Source organism: Pan paniscus, chromosome 13 (assembly GCF_029289425.2).
Source record: "Pan paniscus chromosome 13, NHGRI_mPanPan1-v2.0_pri, whole genome shotgun sequence".
Taxonomy (NCBI): domain Eukaryota; kingdom Metazoa; phylum Chordata; class Mammalia; order Primates; family Hominidae; genus Pan; species Pan paniscus.
The window spans coordinates 63,995,608-64,017,442 of NC_073262.2; the positions used below are offsets into that span (position 1 = coordinate 63,995,608).

At 37.2% G+C, this 21,835-nt stretch overlaps 1 protein-coding gene across 3 annotated transcripts in view; it reads left to right on the forward strand.

Annotated features, from left to right (window-relative positions):
• The first annotated feature begins 1,519 nt into the window (after nt 1–1,519).
• PSMD14 (proteasome 26S subunit, non-ATPase 14) overlaps nt 1,520–21,835 on the forward strand; it is a 106,641-nt gene continuing 86,325 nt past the window's right edge. For 2 of the 3 annotated variants that reach the window (XM_003820943.5, XM_034954380.3), the window contains exons 1-3: nt 1,520–5,915; nt 13,769–13,901; nt 16,150–16,201. In XM_003820943.5, coding sequence (XP_003820991.1) covers nt 16,154–16,201 — 48 coding nt within the window. In that variant the 5' untranslated portion in view covers nt 1,520–5,915; nt 13,769–13,901; nt 16,150–16,153. The remainder of the gene's footprint in view (nt 5,916–13,768; nt 13,902–16,149; nt 16,202–21,835) is intronic. The other variant, XM_008974415.4, reaches the window with a different exon arrangement.

A 21,835-nucleotide genomic window follows, 5' to 3' on the forward strand; every position in this document is an offset into this window, starting at 1 on the left:
AATATCTACTATGACCAGGCCATGCTCCCCGCTGCTAAGAATTTTAAAGTTTAGATGGTAAGGCAGACAAGTAAATCAAGGATTACAGAGTAGGGCTACAGGGCAGGATTATATGAGAGGGTATTGACTGATCAACACCCTCCAGCAAAATGTGGGAAAGAGTGTGGGGATAGCAGATGGGAGAAAAGACATTCAGAGTGGAGAAACAATAGGTCTGAAGATTCTAAGGCATATGACAGCATGATTTAATAGCAAATACTTTGGTATGGCTAAAAGAATGGGGGAAAATAACAACTTTGAGGTTTTTTCTTTTAAATCAACTTTATGGAGGCATAAATAATCAACCATAAATGCACCCATTTTTAGTGTACAATTTGGTGAGTTTTGACAAACTATCACGATAAAAATATAGAACATTTTTAACAAACCAAAAAGTTCCCTCATGCCCCTGTGCAGTTAATCCTCCCACCTAACTCTACTATGAACCACAAAGACAACAACTGATTTGCTTTCTGTCACTGCCTATTTGACTTGATTTGTTTACAGTCCTTTTAAGGGGTATTGTACAGTATTCACTCTTTCACATCTTACTTTTCCGCAGCGTGATGTTTTTGAAATTCATCCTTATTCTTGCATATATTAGTAGTTTCCTTTTTATTGTTAATATTGCATTGTAAAGACATACCAGATGTTATTTATTCACCAGCTGGCAAACATTTAGATTGTGTCCAGTTTAGGGCTTTTATTAGTAAAGTTGCTATGAACTGTTGCGGTCAAGAGTCTTCGTGTGGGCACATGTTTGTATTTATTTTTGGTAAATATAAAGTGGGACTGCTAGGTCAAATGATAATTGCATTTTTATTTTTTAAATGCCAGGACAATTTCTAAAGTGGTTGTGCTATTTTAGTGACTATGTAGATCGTACTTTTTTTCATCCTTTTACTTTCAACCTGTGTCACTGAATCTAAAGTGTAACTCTGTGGATAGATATAGCTAGATTTTTTTTTAAGTGTATTCTGTCAATCTCTACCTTTTAATTGGAGTTTTTATTCCATTTATATTTAATATACTGACTGATGTGAATCCTGAAAGAGCTAATCTTTCAAGATGGATCCTGAGTGGCTAACTGGTCCTAAATTCAAAATGGAGCCAAGCAGCCATTTGCTGACTGGAGGTCACACATGTACTCTGTATTCTGAGAGAACCAGCAAGCTTATGAGACTTTGGGTCATTCATGGCTGTCTGTTCCTGTTTACACTGCCTCAATCAACAACTGCTAGAAAGTCTCTTTTCACCACCTGGACCTAACTGATACACTGTGACCTGCATCAACCAATCAAAACTAAACAAGCTTTTATTCCTCATTTGCATAGCAAAGCAGAGGGGGAACCTGGGTGCGAACTTTCTCTAAAGAAGACAATCCTATTTGTTTTCTTGAATAACACCTTTGTTTGGTACAAAAGACTACAAACTATTCACTGGAATAAAGTCTCTTTTTTTTTTTTTTTTTTTTTTGTGACAGGGTCTCACTGTGTCACCAAGGCTGGAGTGTAGTGGCATGATCGGGGCTCACTTCGGACTTGATTTCCTGGACTCAAGCGATCCTCTTACCTCAGTTGCCTAAGCAGTTGGGACTGCAGGCATGTGCCACCACACCTGGGTAATTTTTTGTATTTTTTAGTGGAGATGGGGTTTTAGAATGTTGCCCAGGCTCGTCTCAAACTCCTGGACTCAAGCAATCCTCCAGCCTTGGCCTCTCAAAGTGCTGTGATTACAGGTGTGAGCCACTGCGCCCAGCCTCTTTCCTTTTTAAGGAAAATCCTTTGGATTGTTGACATCGATAAGGTAGAATTTACATTTGTCATTTTGCGATGTTTTCTTTATGTCCTGTGTCTTTTTTATTCCTCTATTTCTTAATTCCTGCTGCCTTTTGTTGTGTTAAATATATATTTTCAAGTATGCCATTTTAATTTCCTTGTCCTTTATTCACATATTTTAAAAGTATTTTCTTAGCAGTTGCTCTGGGGATTATAATTAACAAGTTATAACAATCTAGTTTGGATTAATAACAACTTTATTTCAATAGTACACAAAGACTTGCTACTATATGGCTTCGTTCCTCCATTATTCTTTCCCTCCTTCCTCTCCCTTCTGTTACTGTCATATTAATATCTTACAATAAGCCCATATAGACTTATAATTATTGCTTCATGCAATTGTCTTTTAAATAAAATAGAAAAATGAGTCACAAATAAAAAAATTATACTTTTATATTTACTTATGTAGTTAGTTTTACAAGTGTTCTTTATTCCTTCATGTGAATTTGAATTACTGTCTAGTGTCAATTTAATTCTGAAGGACTCCCTTTAGTATTTCTTGCAAGGAAAATGTCCTAGTGACAAATTCTATCTTTGTATATACATACATTTTGGGAAAGTATTAATACCGCCTTCATTTTTGAAGGATAGTTTTTCTGGAGGTAAAATTCTTACTTGATGATCTTTTTCTTTCAGCACGTTGAGTATGTCATCCCCTGCCTTTCGGCTTTCATGGCATCAACTGTAAATCTTATGGAGGATTATGTGATGAGTGGCTTCTCTCTTTGTGGCTTTTCTTCTTGAAAGTGGCCACTTTCAAGAGTCTCTCTTTGCCCTTGACTTTTAATCGGTTAATTACAGTGTGTTGAGGTGTGGATTTGTTTATGTCACTTGGCATTTGTTAAGCTTCTTGGATGTGTAGATAAATATTTCTCATTAAATTTAGAAAGTTTTTGGCCATTCTTTTATTCAAGTATTATGCCTGCCCTTTTCTTTTTCTCCTCTCCTTCTGAAACTCCCATTACGCGCACGTTGGTGTGCTTGATTGTGTCCCACAGGACTTTGAGGCTTGTTCATGTTTCTTCTTTCTCTTTTCAATCTGTTGCCCAGACTAGATCATCTCAACTGACCTATATTGAAGTTTGCTGATTTTTTTTTCTCCCTGCTCAAATCTGGGGTTGAGCCCCTCTAGTAAACTTTTCACTTTATTATACCTTTTTGTTATTTTATTTTTTAAAAAAATTTTAAAATTTGTCTCTGTCATGGCATATTATACTTTTTAACTCCAGAATTATTTGGGTTTTAAAAAATGATTTGTCTTTATCATCTATTTGATGAAACATCTCATACTTTCCTCTAGTTCTTTAGACATGGTTTCCTTTAGCTTTGTAACATATTGAAAATATCTGATTTAAAGCCTTTTTATCTAGTAAGTCCAGCATGTAGGCTTCCTCGGGTGAGTTTCTATTGATTAATTTTTATCCTGTGTATGAGCCATACATTCTTGTTTCTTTGCATGTATCTTAACTATTTTGAAAACTGAACATTTTAAATAATATAATGTGCAACACTGGAAATCAGATTCTACCCACTCCCCAAGCTTCACTGTTATTTCTGTTTGTTGTAGCAGTTGTTGATTTAGTGACTTTTCTGAACTCATTCTTTTTTTTTTTTTTTTAGAGATAGGGTCTGAGTTGGTGACTCAAGGGATCCTCTGGCCTTAGTTTACTGAGTAGCTGGGACTACACGTGTGCCACCGCACCTAGCTTATGAATGAATTCTTTAAAGTCTGCATTGTTTATTGTGTGTGACCACTCAGGTTTCTGCTCAGTTAGCTTAGCGGTCAACTAATGATTAGAGAGACAGGTTTTCTTAAACACCTTCAACCAAAAAATCTCCCAGCCTTTCCTGAGGGGTTTAATACTTACGTTGGGACAAGCCTTCAACAATCAGCCAAGCACTTTACATTAGGTTGGTACCAAAGTAATTTCGTTGAAATGACAAAACCGCAATTTTTTGCACCAACCAACCAAATAATTCTGCCTTAGCCTTCACTTCTTGCTTCTGTAGTGCCTCAAGGTCACCCAGAGGTTAGAGCTCAGGGCCTTCTCAGGCCTATCTTGAGTGTTCACATAACCCTAGACATGTGCACACCCTAAGCACCTTCTACAATCTCAGGAATATGTTAGCGTTTTTCAAAGCCCTATGGACATCTTATTCCCCAGCTAAATACTTTAGTATGGCTGGAGCAAAAGGTGCTCCAAACAAAGTTTAAGGGTTTTTTTTTTTTTTGACCTTTATAATGAATGTTATGGGGAGCCACTAGTGGAATTTTAAATAAAGAAGGAGCATGACGACATATAGCACAAAAATTTTTACCAATGAGGTGGAGAATGGATTAAAAGGAATCAGACTGAAGGCGGAAAGATCAAAGAGCATTCTAAAAAAGTAGCCTGGGGAACATGGTGAAATCCTGTCTCTACTAAAAAAATAAAATAAATAAAAACATAAATAAAAATTAACTGGGCATGGTGGCAAGCGCCTGTAGCCCTAGCTACCTGGGAGGCTGAAGTGGGAGGGTTGCCTGAGCCTGGGGAAGGGGATGTTGCAGTGAGCCCAGATGGCGCCACTGCACTCCAGCCTGCGTGACAAAGCAAGACCCTAACTCGAAAATGCATTAATAAATAAATACATATAAAATAAAATAAAATAAAAAAGAAGTGAGGAAGGTCTGAGTTAAGGCCAAAGTGGGGAGTATTTAGAAGGGGAAGTGGTGGATTGGAAAAGCTGTTATGGAGATTACACATTTCATGGTTTCTACAGTGGGGAGAGATGAAAAAGAGGCAAGTGTTCATACTCTTAAGTTTCTGATTAGGAAAATTATTTGGAGGACGGGGTTACCCCCTCCTCCCATAAAAAATGAATAGAGAGGCATAGGTTTGGGGGGGAAGCATAAAGATGTGGATCCAAATATTACCTATGAGTAAAATAATCTTTGTGTTTTTAAAGGTATTAATATCTTAAAGCAATTGTGCTACTCAAATCACAGTTTGGATCCAGGCGCTGTAATCTTTCCTCACCCTCTGTCCAGTAGATTCATCACCATTCTTGATTTAGGAATGCTTTAAAGATGCTTGTTATTTGGAACATACTTGAGAAAGTGACAGGAACGTGGCAAGCAAGCTGCCTTAAACAGAGACTGTACCTAGACCTAGAGTGTAATATCAACTTGTCAAGTGTATCTTCTGCAACTTTGCTTTTTGAAAGCCTAGCACAAAGTAGATCATGAGTAAAACGTGATTGCCGATAATTACATGGAGAAATGTGAATAAATGACTCTTTAAACCCTGTAAACTAAACTCGGCTTAAAATAGGTGGTTTCAACATTTGGGAAACATTAGTTTTCCCTGAAATCCAATCCTTGCAAAGCAATAATGACAAGAGGTGGATAAATCGGACTTACAGAAAACGGCGTCTTACCGGTCCCCTCTAATCACACCATCCCCCCTCTTTTAAAAAAATTTTCTTCTCAGATAACCAAGTTAAATCTAGCTCAAATGAACCTTTTAGTTTTTGAGGAGGGCAATAATAGTAGTGAACACCAAAACGAAAGGGGATCTGGGCTTCAAAATACTAACAGTTCCATTTCCTAGCCAGTCGTCTCCCGGGCTGGATGTGCCGCCGTCCCAGATCTCAGCGGCGGCCGGAGAGCGCAGAGGTAGGGAGAGAAAAAGGAGGCGTCGGCGGGGCGCGAGCGACCAGGGCGCTAAGTGCCGCCTCACAGTCCTGCCGGAGACAGGAGACGCCTGGCCGCCCGCGCCGTCTATCCCAAGCGCTCCTCCTGGACATCCGCCTGACTCCCCGTCGTCTCCAATTGGCCGTCGGGGAACGGAAGCCGAAGCAAACTAGTGAACCCGGAAGTGCTTCGCGGCGGAGGCCCGGGCAACTCTTTTGAATGGAATCGGGCTGATTCATCGCCGGTTTGCAGACAGAGCCGCGTCGGGTCTGCGCCGCTGCTGCTGTTGCCTCTGTCTTCGCGTCACCACAGAGGCAAGACAAGGGTCCATATCGCGGCATCTGGCTCCCGCCCGTCTTCAGGTAAGACCCAGAAGGCAGGCCTGGGAGGTCTGGGGAGGCAGCCGTGCTAGGCCGCCGCCAGCCCCGTGCTTTCCTGAGTCACGTTGCCCAGCTGAGTTGCCACAGGAGGCCTGGGCCGCGAGGGAGGAGCCCGGGCTCCTTCATTCTCTTCGCCTGCTCTCAGGGCTCTCTGGCAGGGTCAGGTCTGGATGTCGTCTCCTTTCTCCATTCTTTTCTGTTTGGCCGAATTCACATCATGGGAACCTCTTCCCTCTATATAGAGAGAATCCTTGTTTATGGCCTGTTTGTCTGTGCTCTATCCATAGTTGTTACCCGGTCTGCTTTGAAGTTTTTCAAAGCAGACCGGGGAAACAAGGGAGAGAGAGTAGAATTAACTTTCCCATTGAATACGTTTGTTTTATCTCTTGTCCTTCCTGTAAGCCTTAACCCTTTTTCTGTTAGTGTTAGGTTTTCAGCTCCCTCCAAAAAGTAAACAAAAGCCCTGCAGATACACTGCTTTTGGACCTTGAATATCTTAAAAACAAAGTGTGCTACTATGCCTGTTAACTTACTTTCAATATCATACTAGTTGAGTAATTGTTGGTGAATTGATTACATTTCTCGTTTTAAGTAAAGTAGAAATCTGCTACCGTGTGTTACATCTTGCAACTTAATTTTCCTGGGGATGTAGCTCTGTGTCTGTCAAAAGAAAAAGAATGTAAACTTTTGAGTCTATAAACCTAGTGACTGAAGGAAAAATTCTCGAGAAAATGGTAATATAAGTTGATAAAAATTTTATGGAAAGGCAGGGGAAAGTGTTTAAAAATGAGCATAAAATAGAGTTATAGTGTGAAAGTGATTTTGTTCCACTGGTCACAAGTGTTTTTTTAGTGCTTCTGACTTAATGTGTTTGAGAAAAGCAGCAAGACATGCACTGATACTGTAGAAATAACAAAAACATGAACACAGTTTTAGTGGAGATGATTAATATAATGGTGGCCTTCCTGTCACGTAAGGCTACCTACCAGCAGACTCATTTGAAGTTTAGAGGTTAAGATATATAGTGGTTCTGAATTAACTACAGTTAAGGTGTGTTTAGTGAAGTGCTATTTAGTGAAAAAGGCTAAATGTTGTCTTGAATTTGTCCCTAAATCTTGCCAAGGGAAGAAAGTTTTCAAGTTATGATCTTTTATTGATGCTTCACCTGTTGACTTTGGGAGTTTTTTGTTTTTTTTTCAGCCTAAAGTGCTTGGTAAATAATATATTGCCATTTTAATTTAGGCCGGGTGCGGTGGCTCACGCCTGTAATCCCAGCACTTTGGGAGGCTGAGGTGGGCAGATCATGAGATGATGCAGCCTGGCCAAGACTAGCCTGGCTAACATAGTGAAACCCCGTCTCTACTAAAAGTATAAAAAAATCAGCCGGGCATGGTGGCACGTGCCTGTATTCCCAGCTACCTCAGGAGGCTGGAGGTGGAACCTGGGAGGTGGAGGTTGCAGTGAGCCAAGATCGCGCAACTGCACTCCAGCTTGGGCAACAGAGTGAGACTTTGTCTCAAAAAAAAAAAAAAAAAGCTGAATTTTAATCTGTTTGACATGGGTTCATCTTATTTTTATACTGGCCATGTAAACCATGTGCTTGCTAATATATAGTTTGTGAACCATATGTATGAAAATCAATAAATATTATTGCTGTTGTTATTGTTATTATCTTAGAAGTGGAAGAGATTATTTAATCTAGTCCTCTTATTGCAGTAACAAGAAGCAATTGTGCTTTTTTAATTTTCAATTTTGTAGTAACGTTCATTTAATAATTCAGTGTCCACCTGTGAAAGCCTTGCCTGAATATCCATGTGATTTCTTGCTCAGGAACTTGTCATATTCCCTGTTTGTTGCAGTCATTTTGACATTTCATGTTCTGCTTTGTGTGTGATACTTTGGTGACCTTATTTGTGAAATGGGAGAACTTGATTAAATAATCTCTTCTAGTTCTAAAATGATAATAATAACAATTATAACAAGAATAGCAACGACAACATTTATTGAGTACCTTGGATGTTCCAGGCACTATAAATTGCTTTGGACGTATTTTTACAACAGACTTGCAAAGTAGGTGTTATCCCCACTTTATAAATGAGGTCTAGAGTCTAGAAGAGGGTAAAAATTAGTGTCATATAGTGAGTAGGTGGTGACGCCGGATTCAAATTGAGGTCAACTGGTTCAAGAGCCTTTTTCACTCTACACTGCTGTCCTTTCCCTTTACATATTTTTTATGGGTTTGTGTCAATCTTCTTCTACCCACCTGCCCCGATAGATTATGAATTCTCTCAGTGCATGCCACTAAATTTCTTGAGTCAGCCCTCCATATCTATGGGTTCCGCATCTGTAGATTCAACCAACTACAAATTGAAAATATTTGGAAAAAAGTTGCATCTAGGCCAGGCGTGGTGGCTCACGCCTGTAATCCCAGCACTTTGGGAGGCTGAGGCTCAGGATCACCTGAGGTCAGGAGTTCCAGTCTGGCCAACATGGCGAAACCCCTTCTCTACTAAAAATACAAAAATACAAAAATTAGCCGGGCATGGTGGCGTGTGCCTGTAATCCCAGCTACTGGACAGGCTGAGGAAGGAGAATCGTTTGAACCTTGGAGGCAGAGGTTTCAGTGAGCTGAGATTGCGACACTACACTCCAGCCTGGGCAACAGAGCGAGACTCTGTCTCAAAAAAGGAAAAAAAAAAATTGCATCTATATTGAACATGTATAGACATTTTTTTTCATTATTCCCTAAGCAATATAGTATAACTATTTGTATTGTATTTAATTGTATTAGTTATTATGAGTAATCTAAAAATGATTTTAAAGTATATAGGAGGATGTGCATAGGTTATATGCAAATAGGGTACTATGCCATTTTATATGCGAGACTTGTGTATCCATGATTTTGGTATCCTGGAACCAATTCCCCACAGATACAGATGGATGCTGAAATTAGGAGACTCCATAATAGATTATTATGATGAGTCTGTTCTCACTCTTCCTTTTTTTTTTTTTTTTTTGAGATGAAACTTTGCTCTGTTGCCCAGGCTGGAGTGCAGTGGTGCGGTCTTGGCTCACTGCAGCCTCCACCTCCCAGGCTGCCTCAGCCTGCCTAGCTGGGATTACAGGTGCCTGCCATCACGCCCGGCTAGTTTTTATATTTTTAGTAGAGACCAGGTTTTGCCATGTTGGCCAGGCTGGTCTCAAACTCCTGACCTCAGGTGATCCAACTGCCTCGGCCTCCCAAAGTGCTGGGATTACAGGTGTGAGCCACCGTGCCCAGCCGCCATTCTCACTCTTCTAAGTTGCGGAAATGTTGCTTTCAAAATCCTATTTATATAATTAAATTTAATGTTGACTCACTCACGATCTTCCACTGGAAAAAAGTCCTTAAGAAAGTGAGAATATGAAGTTTTAACTACTTTGCACAAATAAGAAAACAGAGGAATTAGAAATACAGTAAGATAAGAAATACGGAGTAGCTTGAAAAGTATTGAGCATCAGTCTGAAAAATAATTTTTTTTTTTTTTTTTGAGATGGAGTATCGTTCTGTCACCCAGGCTGGAGTGCAGTGGCGCGATCTCAGCTCACTGTAACTTCCACCTTCTGGGTTCAAGTGATTCTCCTGCCTCAGCCTCCTGAGTAGCTGGGATTATAAGCACCTGTCACCACGCCCAGCTAATTTTTGTGTTTTCAGTAGAGACGGGGTTTTGCCATGTTGGCCAGGCTGGTCTTGAACCCCTGACCTCAAGTGATCTGCCCCCCTCGGCCTCCCAAAGTGCTGGGATTACAGGCATGAGCCACTGCACCTGGCCACAAATTGATTTATTTTAAATCCAGCATGGACATGATCTAGCAATATCAGGTTCTAATCAGACATAAAGTGAGAAAGAAAAAGTGGAAAGTAATCAACTTTTGAAAGTACTGATACCTTTTTTGTACTATTTTTACCAATTAGGATTCTAAATATTACTGTATGGATGACATTATGTTAGGTATAAACACTTTATTCATATTGTCTGATAATATTTTCCATAAAGTTAATTATATCATGAATGAGCTTTTGAGTCTTCTACTTTTTGATAGCTGTAAAAACTTGGTTTAGATCCATCGACCTTTTTATTGCTTTTATTTCTAAGAATTGAAAGTGTTCCCTTTTATGTTAAGTATAACACATTCACTTTGTGAGTCTTTCTGCTAAATTCTGCGAAATGCAAGTCCCTATCTCCAGTGTGATTTAGTAATGTGAAATATGCCCAGCATTTTGAAACCCAGTAAGTGGCAAACTATGTGAGGAAGAAGGATCTGTGTTGGTAGCCATGCTCAGGATGGGGTTGCCGATGACAGTAGCTAGTGTTTATTATATGCTTACTATATGATAAGCATTGTGTTAAATGTTTTTTTGTGTGTCCATTGTTTTTGTTAATCTTCTAAATGGCTCTGTGAGATAGATCTCCATTTTGCAGATGAGGAAACTGAGGAGGAGAGAGGTAATTTACTCAAGGACATGGAACTTGTAAGTGTTAGAGCCAGTATTTGAATCTGGCACTCTGACTGTAGAGTCATAGTACTTGACTCTCATGTACCAGGCAAAATAGTCATTAGTCATCGCCATTTACCATCTAGGCCCAGTAGACCATAAAAGGATAGTGAAAAAACAACTGTATTAGAAATGTTAGTAAAGCTTAAACATAGCAAATACAAATTTTTATTTTAATTAATTAATTAATTAATTTATTTATTTTTGAGATGGAGTCTTGCTGTGTCGCCCAGGCTGGAGTGCAGTGGTACCACCTTGGCTTACTGCAACCTCCACCTCCTGGGTTCAAGTGGTCCTCCTACCTCAGCCTCCCCAGTAGCTGGGATTACAGGCGTATGCCACTATGTCTGGCTAATTTTTGTATTTTTAGTAGAGACAGCGTTTTGCCATGTTGGCCAGGCTGGTCTCGAGCTTCTGACCTCAAGTGATCTGCCTGCGTTGGCCTCCCAAATTGCTGGGATTACAGGCATGAGCCACCACGCCCAGCCTAAATACAAGTGTTTATTCTGTATTTTCTTGGTTTTGAAGGTACATATATCTTCATATATCATCCTTTGAATGGGCATCATGGTTTGAATGAACTGCTCATCAGCCATCATGCATGAACCTAGAACATACTTGTCTTGTGTAGATCAGTTCTGTATTTCAAATACATTTCTAGTAGGCTCTAGCTTATTACTTCTGGTTCTTGTATTTGTCATCCTGTGAGTGTGTGTATGTGAAAATATGCATCACATAAAATTTACTATTCTAACTTTCTGGTGTACAGTTTAGTGGCATTAAGTATATTCACAGTGTTATGTAACTGTCACCACCATCCATATCCAGAATTTTTTCATCCTCCCAATTGCAATATTTTTGAAAACATTGAGAGCTCATAATTTTGTTGAAGATAGGATGGCCATCTTTCCTTCATAATTGCAAAACATTTATATTTTTAGATTTATAGGCACCATTTAGAATTAGTCCAATGATTTTTAAAATTTCTACATTATCCATTTCCTTTTATTCACATTTGTGTACACTTTAGCATTTTTCCATGTGTGAACTGTATCAACATCATAAAACATCAAAAAATACGTGACACATCTCTTTAGAAAACAGATTCTTATTGCAAAATTTTGTGTGAAGTCCTTTCTTGTTGAATAAGTAACTGAGTAAGAATGTCACTCTTTTGGTTTTAGAAATATATTGTTCACTCATTGACACTTTAAAAAATAATCTATTAAGGGGAAATTCACATAATATAAAACTAACCATTTTAAAGTGAACAGTTTAGTATCATTTTGTCCATTCGCAGTGTGCCATTGCCACCTCAGTTTAGTTCCAGAACATTTCTGTCATTCCAAGGTAAAAAAATATCTTAGCCATTTAGCACTTTCTCCATTTTCCTCCCTTCCCCACCCACTGATAACCACCAGTCTGCATTCTGTCTCTATGGATTTACTGGATATTTCATATACATGGAATCACATAACATGTGACCTTTTGTGCCTGGCTTCTTTTACATAGTGTGATATTTTGAGGTTCAGCTAACTTGTAACATGTACCAGTAAGTAGTACTTCATTCCTTTTTATAGCTGAACAGTATTTCATATTACAATATTCCTATATGTGTTTATAGTAGAATTTGTTTATCCATTCATTTTTTGGTGGACATTTGGACTGTTTCCACCTTTTGGCTATTGTGAATAGTGATGGTGTAAACATGCATGTACATGAACTTATTTCGAGTATTTGTTTTCAGTTTTATGGGGTATATACCAATGAGTGGAGTTGCTGGATCAAGTGGTAATTCTATGTTTAACTTTTTGAGGAACTGCCAAACTGTTCCCAGCACTCATTGGTTCTTAAGTTTGAGAAAATTAATCTAGGGTATTATCATCTCAAGATACATAGTCTGAAATTTTGTTTATATCAGTGGTTCTCAATTGAGAGTGATTTTTGAGACAATCAAGAATGGCTTCAAACATTTGTCCCCCGGGGACGTTTGGTAAAGCTTGGAGACATTTTTGATTGTCACAGCTGGATAGGTGCTGCTCTTGTCTAGTGGAGCTAGGGATGATGTTAAACATCCTATGATGCGCAAGACAGCCCCACGAACAACAAAAAATTATCTGGTCCTGAATATCAGTAGTACTGAAGTTAGTAAATCCTGGCTAATTTTATTGTCATCATTGGAGACTAGAGTGCTATAATCTGTCTCCTTCCCATTCATCTTTGATTTTGTAGTAATGTGAAACATTTTCTTTGTTGCTTTTTTTCCTTTTGCCATTATTAAAATGAAAAATTCTGATTTCTTAACTGTGCTAAATGAAAACTGAAAAAAAGACTACAGAGATGAAGTCTCTAGTGTTCTATATCTTTTTGAAAGATGGGTCAGTGCTTTCGACAACATAATAAAAATGGAAGGATGATGTAATAACTATAATTTTTTTCACTATTGCATTATTTTAGACAGTTCTTATCATTTTTCCATATTCTTGTCATTTTAGTGTTTTTGGAATAGTTGATTAAGAAATGATGGACTACTAATGCCTCCTAGTATGATAAAATAGCAAATTTTCAGGGTATAAGAAAAATAACCACTAATATTCCATACTATTTGATAGATTTGTAATAATGTACAATTAACCTACACAGTAATGACATGATAGAATGAATTGTTTTATTTAAAAATATAAGTAAATTTTTATTTTATTCTTTTTTTTTTTTTTTTTCTGAGACCGAGTTTCACTCTTGTTGCCCAGGCTGGAGTGCAATGGCGCGTTCTCGGCTCATTGCAATCCACCTCTGGGGTTCAAGCGATTCTCCTGCCTCAGCCCCCTGAGTAGCTGGGATTACAGGTGCCTGCCACCACGCCTGGCTAATTTTTTTGTATTTTTAGTAGAGACAGTGTTTCACCATGTTAGCCAGGCTGGTCTCCAACTCCTGACCTCAGGTGATTCGCCCGCGTTGGCCTCCCAAAGTGCTGGGATTACAGGCGTGAGCCACTGCGCCCAGCCTGTTTTGTTCTTGGAAAGATGTCTGGAAAGACTAAAAGTTTTGAAATGTCTGTCTTCAAAGTTAGTGTTCATGAGAGAAACATACAGATAAAATTTGGATACAGGGTTAATCACTGTGCTCTGTAGCTCCCTGTAAGGGAGATCATTCTATACTCTCAGAAAAAGATTATTAAAAAACAGTTTTGATTTCTACTTCATTTTTATGAATTTTGATTCTTTTAAAGATTTTGGTATAAAGTTTTCCTCCTTAAATTATCAAAATAATTATATTTTATTTTGTTTACTTTTTTTAGGAGAGAAAGAAAAAATAAAATATACTTGGGGAAGTTGTACCTGCCAGAATTAGCAAGAGCTTTCTTTAAGAAGACATTTGTCAAACTCAACAAATTGAAGGTTAACACCTTAAGAGTTGTAGTTACTGACCAGGTGAGGTTTAAAAATGTATTTTACTTTTAATTATTATTTTACGGATGGATAGAGAGATACTATGAAAATGTATTATTTTTAACAGATGTCAAATTATGAATATGATTGATAACCAGATTTTGAAAAGTGGTGTGATTTAGAATATGTATCAATATACTTCATCCCCAAATGTTAGTATTTTTATTAAACCTGGTTATCTCAGCTTAAAGTTTTAATTTGTTAAATATGTTTCCTCTTTGCTGTGATATCTAATTTTGCTACAGAAACAAATTTGACCTGCCAGATTTTCTTTCTCTCTGCTTCTTGCATCACTCATATATATTCACAGCATCTGGAGTCTGTGTAAAGTCATCAGAAACAACACAGAGGGATAGATAAACTGAACACAGCTGGGAATCAGTTTTGGCCTAGAATATATATATTCTAATGTATACTGTATGTTGTTTGTTTTTTCTGTTGGTTCTTTAAGTTTGTAAGGTTGAAATGGTTCAAAAGAAATTTTTTTCTTCTTTGGTAATATATTCTAGAGAATTGCTTTAATATTATAAAATATACAGGATTCCCCCCGCCCCGTTTTTAGCCTTTAAAAAGTGCTGTGTGTTGAATGCCATATTTGATTTGAGGAATTTCAATGAGTATTTGATGGAGATTTTATTTGTAAATGTTGCTATTAGGAGGATGAGTTAAGATCGTGAAGTGGAAATTTTGTCTGTATTACCACGTTTTCTTATATGCCTTTTCATTTTAAAAAAGGAATTTTTAAAATTGTGAGTCTCATAAACATGTTACATGAAACAGGCCAGATACAAAAAATATATGATTCCGTTTATGTAAAATTCAAAAGCAGCCAAACTAATCTGTGCTGTTGAAAGTTGAATTTTACCTTTGCAGGGTGGAATAGACTGGAAGCGGGGCTTGGGTGGCATTTCTGAGGTGCCAATAATGTTCTGTTTCTTGAAGTAGGTGATGGTTACATGGATGTGTTCACTTTGAAGATTCCATGGCCATATCGTTTGTGTTCTTTTCTGTATGTGCACTTGAGTGAAGTTCTTTTCTGTATGTGGACTTGAATAAAGTTTGCGATATTAACATTGTTAAATTGTTACCAGGATTCAACAAAGGTGATTGGTGGGGGATAATATATAAGTACATTATTGAGTTTTAGTTTATATAGCAATTTGAACTCGTAAAACAACATAGACGAAGGATGAAATGAATCTTAGCATTTAATTTAGAATATAATTTGTAATAATACCATTTTCTTAAGCATACACTTAGGAAGAAGAGGAATTTCATTTAGGACATAGCGATTTTCAAGTAGAAAAAATTGCTTTGTTGTCATTTTTAAATTACTTAGTTGTACTGCTATTAACTTTTAAAATTTGATTACTTCTTTTTGTTATTTAAGGCCATATAAGTACACTTGATAGTTCTTAACTTCTGTGAGGTTTTCAAGCTTGTAAGAGTATCTTCTGTAGTTACTCTAAACGTTAAAACTAAATCAGATTGATATAGTAAATCCACTTTGTATTGGTTAACTCTGAAGTTATAATTGAGAAGCACAGTTGAATTTCCTTAGTGAAAAAGGTGTATATATCTCTACAACATCTGAAACAACACAAAATATCTGTGTAGGTTGTAGAACACTATCTTAATATGTTTAATGTTTATGCTATAGTATTTCTTTTAGTATAATGAGTTCAGTTTTTAAAAGCCTTTGATGCTAATTCAGAGATCCATAATCTGCTCACAATGTCTTTCACATGTAGTTTTGATGGTAACTGACAAGCTGTAAGTTAATTAGCACAGAACTTACTAATGAGGATGTTAAAATTTAATTTAAAAGTGAGGATTTTTATTTGTACACTCTGGACCAATTGAAGGAAATTCAATCATACATATGATAAGCATTTCAGGCACTTTTTCTACATTCAGGTACTTTATTAGATAACAATAAGAAAATATAATTAACTTAATGATAGCAAAGTTTTGAAAGTATGCTAAGATTGCTTGTCTTTAAAACTGGGGATAACCCAAAACCAAAGCAGTAAAATAAGGTCTGTTAATTAGCATGGAAGACAGCTTCTTGAATTAATATGTGGTGTTAATTAACAGGAAGTCTGATGTTGTGTTGTAATTACCACCAATATTTTTGACATACTGAGTGACTGAAGGTGAATTATATAGATAGCAATTGAATAAACACTTTTGTGCTTAGGAACGTTTTTTCTTTGTTTCTGTTTTCTAGAAATATGGACAGACTTCTTAGACTTGGAGGAGGTATGCCTGGACTGGGCCAGGTTAGTATATAGTCTCTTGAGCATTTCCTTGTGTGTAAACTACAAGCCTTTTTGTAGTTAGCCAAAGAGAAAGAACTTATCCCCAAGAAAATCACCTAACAGATAACTCTATGGTAAGAATCTTACCTTATTGATGTTTGTTATCTTGCAACACTAGATAACATGTGGAAAACATTTATTGTCTTAGTTTACTTTTCTCCTGGGAATAAGAATTTTCTGTTATTTTCTTTGTTTAAAATTTTGAGATATGTAGGATTATCAAAGTTGGCTTTTAGGAAAAAAAAACCCTCAAAATAGCTTACTTCCTGAATTTAAAGTGCAAACTTTAGATGTAACACAAGAAAAAGTAAGCATGTCATCCTGCTTGCCAGATCCAGAAAACTGACCCATAGAATGTTTGTATGTACAGTCTTAACACTGGTAAATTTCTGCTAGTAATTATGATATATAGATGGATTAATAAGTAATCTCTCTCCTTTAAATTTGGTATAAATGGTTTCTTTTATAATCTTTTTAAAAAATAAATAAGCTTTCAGTTGTTTTAATATTGTTTATCTTGTTCCATTTGCTGTTGGGCAAATGACCTCTAGATTTCTGCCTCAGGATAGTCTATCTGCTTTCAGATCAAGAATTTGTGCCTCTTGTGAGTTCGACACTTTTGATCTGTGCAGTCATACATTGAGTTAATACTAATTAACAAAAGAAATGACTATGTGTTTTTCTCTTCCTAAGACTTTTATATATGCAATGTATTGTTTTATGACCAAATATTAGAAATATTTTTATAGTCCCTTTTAAAATCTCTTTAGTTTCCAGCTTTCCCACATTTCCTTACTGCTATCAGTGACTTCATCTTTCTTCAAAGTAATCTGTGTTTACTATAAGTAGCAGTTTTTGTTTCAGACTTCATGAAATTTTCAGTGTTTTAGAAGAACTTTCATAAGAACTGTTTGATTAGGTCTATCATGGTTTATGACTTTTATAAAGTTGAAATCTTTTTGTGATTCTGTATTGCATTCTTGGATGGATTTCAGTTGTTTTTCATTTACTTTTGTTAGTTTTGATGATTTCTCATGTTTCTTTGTTGTCAGCCTATTTCTTCATGATTCTTCATTTTTATAACACCTGTATAACTCATTCTCTCAAGAGGCCTAAGCCTCTTTGAACTTGATCCTGAACCTGTTTCCATTCTTTTGTAAACATTCTAGAGAGCTTCTAGAATTTCTCTAATTTATTCTGAAATTAGTAGTAATAGTGTTCAGGCATGTGAAAATGTGAGAAGTGAGCAGAGTTGGTATGTAGATACTGCAGATTTACCTGCAAATTATAGGTGAAGATGTTGCCTTAGAATTCTTAAGGAAAGTTGTATCAAATTTAAATATAAGAATAACTTTCCTTAAGCATAGATACAATAAATTACCCATCTTGGAAATCCATGCTGGAAAACCCCTGGACATGAAATAATGGTTTTACTGACCACAAATTGAGCTACATTATATGTCAATGGCGACTTCAAAGCTTTGTATCAAGTGAAAAACTTAAATGTTTTTTCAGTAACCTTATTGGTTTCTGATTAATCAGCCATTGTGTCCTTAGTTTGTACTCTTTTTTGAAGTTAAAAATCTGCTTAAGAATCATTTCATCTCAATTAGATGATAAACTCTAATTTGTGGAACTCTTATTTTTATGGTATCTCCCTTATCCTATACTAGGTGTAATTTTCTTTTTCTCTAAAATTGTATTTTATCTTGTTATAGGAATAATTTGACACTTATGGTGTTACTTTTGTAACATGAAATGTTAAGTGTATTTTTTTGCCTAATAAGAATGTTGTTTATTATTTATTTATTTATTATAATTTTTTTTTGAGATGGAGTCTCACTCTGTCGCCCAGGCTAGAATGCAATGGCATGATCTCGGTTCACTGTACCCTCTGCCTCCTGGGTTCAAGTGATTCTTCTGCCTCAGCCTCCCAAGTAGCTGGGATTACAGGTGTTCACCACCATGCCCAGCCAATTTTTGAATTTATAGTAGAGACTATGTTTCACCATGTTGGCCATGCTGGTCTTGAACTCCTGACCTCAAGTGATCCACCTGCCTCGGCCTCCCAAAGTGCTGGGATTACAGGCGTGAGCCACCGTGCCCAGACTATTATTTATTTTTAATAAGAAGTCAAAGATCTTTGGATTGATAATAGCTATCTTTTCATTAGATAAGGCATAGGCACCAATAGTAGTAAAAAAGGAGACACAAATTGGCCCTTCTCTCCAAAAATCAGTGGGAAATGTTATCTTACCATTTAATGGAAAAGGCAGAATTCCCTCCCAAATAGGAGGAGGTCACTTGCTGGTAAGTTTGTAGATGGCCCTCTTAAAATGTGGCAGTAGACAGGAGCAGAACAGGTAAGGGCCTCATATGATTGAGAGTTCCTTAAGGTTATTTTATTTCCTTGATTGAAGAACAAGAACCATGGACATTTTATGAGTGAATAGGCCACCTTAAATCACGATCTATACGAATAACCCAACTTTGATGAACGAAATGTCCAAGACATATTTTTTTTATATCAGTGTCCAAACAGTTGCTACTTTACTGGCTTGAAGACATTTTGTTTCACTCCCAATTGACACAAACCTGGAGGTTACTGTCAGACTCTGCAAGTTCAAGGCTCACTTCTCCACAGAACTACCCTTACTTCAGATGCCAGCTATACTTCGTGTGTCCCCAAGCCATCCACACTTTGGACTGACACTTTAACCTGAGTATAAATTTGGAGGTCCTCACAACCTCCTCAGGTTTGATAATTCACTAGAACAACTGACAAAACTCAAGAAAGTGCTGTGCTTATTATTACAATTTTGTTATCCAGAAATACAGATTAGGAGGACCAGTGAAATGAAGACACACAGGATGGGGTCTGGGAGGAGATGCAGAGCTCCTGTGCCCTCTCTTCATGGAATTAGGGCATGTCACCCTCCCTGCACATCAGTGAGTTTACCAGCCAGGGAACTCCACCTGGTGTAGCTTTGGTTTCCGAGTTTTTATTGGGACTCGGCATACATGAGCTTGATTGATTAAATCATTGGGTGATCAAACTCAAAATTCAAATCTCCATCCTCCCTTCCCAAATGGGCCTGGCTCAAAGTCTTAGCCCTCTAATTACCGTGTTGGTCTTTATGTTGATCAGCCCTCATCTGCAAGCTATCTAGGGGTGTGCACTAAGTCACAGTGTTAGCATAACAAAAGAAACTCCAAGGGTTTTTGAGGCTCTGTGCCAGAAACTCAGGATAAAGACCAGATTATTACGCAACAAAGACTTGTTTTCAGCCTTGACTTCATTATTTGTAGAAACAATTCAATATTTCATTTGAATTTTTCTTGTACTATGATACTGATTTTTGTGTTGTTTCCAAGAGACATGACCCCACCTTGAGTCCCAGTGCCTTTAATATAACCCAATAGTAGTATAAAGGTCTTTGGGCTTTGCTCTATATGCTAATTGGTCATGTTATTATTATTATTATTATTTTGAGTCAGAGACTTGCTTTGTTGCCCAGTCTGGAGTACAGTGGTATGATCTCAGCTCACTGCAATCTCGCCCTCCTGGATTCAAGTGATTCTCCTGCCTCAGCCTCGCAAGTAGCTGGGATTACAGGCATGAGCCCCCACGCCCAGCTAATTTTTTTATTTTTAGTAGAGGTGGGGTTTCACCAAGTTGGCCGGGCTGGTCTTGAACTCCTGACCTCAAGTGATCTGCCCACTGCAGCCTCCCAAAGTGCTTGGATTACAGATGTGAACCATTGCGCCCGGCCTGGTCATGTTTTTTTAATGGAGGAATTCACAGTAATAATATAGGAATATCAGTATTATAATCACAGTTGATACTGATATTTCATTGTTTTTGAGGCCACTTGGTCTTAGTTGTTTTATTTGGGAGTTGTAGTAGGGCTAGTAGGTAAAAAAGGAACTTGTAAATAATCAAAGTCCCCATTCATTCTAGTTTCTTAATTTTCTCTAAATAGGAGGTGACTTTTCTCTTTTCCAAGGCTATTCCTTCCTTGTTCTCGGATCTCGTTCTCTTGACACACTGCAGATCTCCATTGACCCCTTTCTCTGCCTACAAAGATGTTTAAGTCTCCTGTATCCAAAAACCAAAACTCTACTGCATACTGCCATTAAACCTTTTCTTCCATTTATTTCTAGAATTCCTGAAATAATAGCTTAAACTCCATAATCTACTTTACCTCTGTTCACTCTCATGAGAATGCATTCTGGCCAACTCCTGTATTACTGTACTGGAATTTTTTAAACTGCCAAGTCTATTGGCCTATTTTTAGTTCTCTTTTAACTAAACTTCAATATTCCACACTTAATATCTTAAACCTTTCTTTTCCATTAGTTTTTATCATGCTGTCTTTTCCTGTTTCTCATTACGGTGTCCATTCCTACAAAACAACTAAGTTTTATTTTTTTTAATATCACATTTTAAAATGTTAATATTGGCCAGGCCTGGTGGCTCATGCCTGCAATCTCAGCCCTTTGGGAGACCGAGGGGGCAGATGACATAAGGCTAGGAGTTCAGGACCAGCCTGGCCAACATGGGGAAACCCCATCTCTACTAAAAGTACAAAAATCACCTGGGTGTCGTGGTGCACATCTGTAATCCCAGCTACTCAGGAGGCTGAAGCAGGAGAATCACTTGAACCCAGGAGGTGGAGGTTGCAGTGAGCCAAGGTCGTACCACTGCACTCCAGCCTGGGTGACAGAGTGAAACTATGTCTCAAAAAAAAAAAAGTTAATATTTGAATAGTGATAGGCTACAATAATTAAATTTGTCCTCAGTCCTCCACTTCAGTTTAACTTACCAGTAGTTTGAAGCAGAAATAAAGATGTTTTATTAGTACTATTAAAATTTATAAGGTAACAGCTTTAAATTTTAAATGTATTTTTAGATTTTCTTTGTTAAAATGCTTACAAACTTGAAATTACTAAAAGGTATGAGATTATTGTATTAAAAACATATGTTGCTATAATTTGGCTACTTCGTTGTCTTTATAACAAACTCCACCTAGGTCTTGGCATCTAAACGATTTCCAAAAGCAGTGGAAACAGAGCCCAAGAGATGAGAATAGTCAAAGCATATTCTGTACTTTTTAAAAATTTTGATTTCTCTCTGGGTTCATTTTAGCTTTGGAAATAGTCAATATAAGCTTGAAAGTAGATGGAACTTAAGCAAAATGTCAGTGGCATTTAGTAACTTGTCTTCAGTTTTAATTTGTTAAGTCAATATTTTGAGTTTCTGTGTATCAGGTATTATATACTATAATGAATTCCAAGACGAACAAGAATATCAATGCCTAATCCAGAGCCTTACATTATAATAGACACACAAGCAATCATGTTTTAAGTGCCTAGTACACATTAACTGCTTTGAATCAGTGAAAGCTAATGCTCATTGTAAATAACGTGATTTGTAAGTACAGTGGAGGTTAGTTTAACTTCTTTTGGGAAAAATTAGACCAACTTGGGAAAAATGGGAAAAATGAGACTAAATTAAGGAGATGATGTTTGAGCTGAGTTTTGAAATATGTGTCAAGGCATATTCAAAAGGCTAGAGAATAGATACATAAGAAA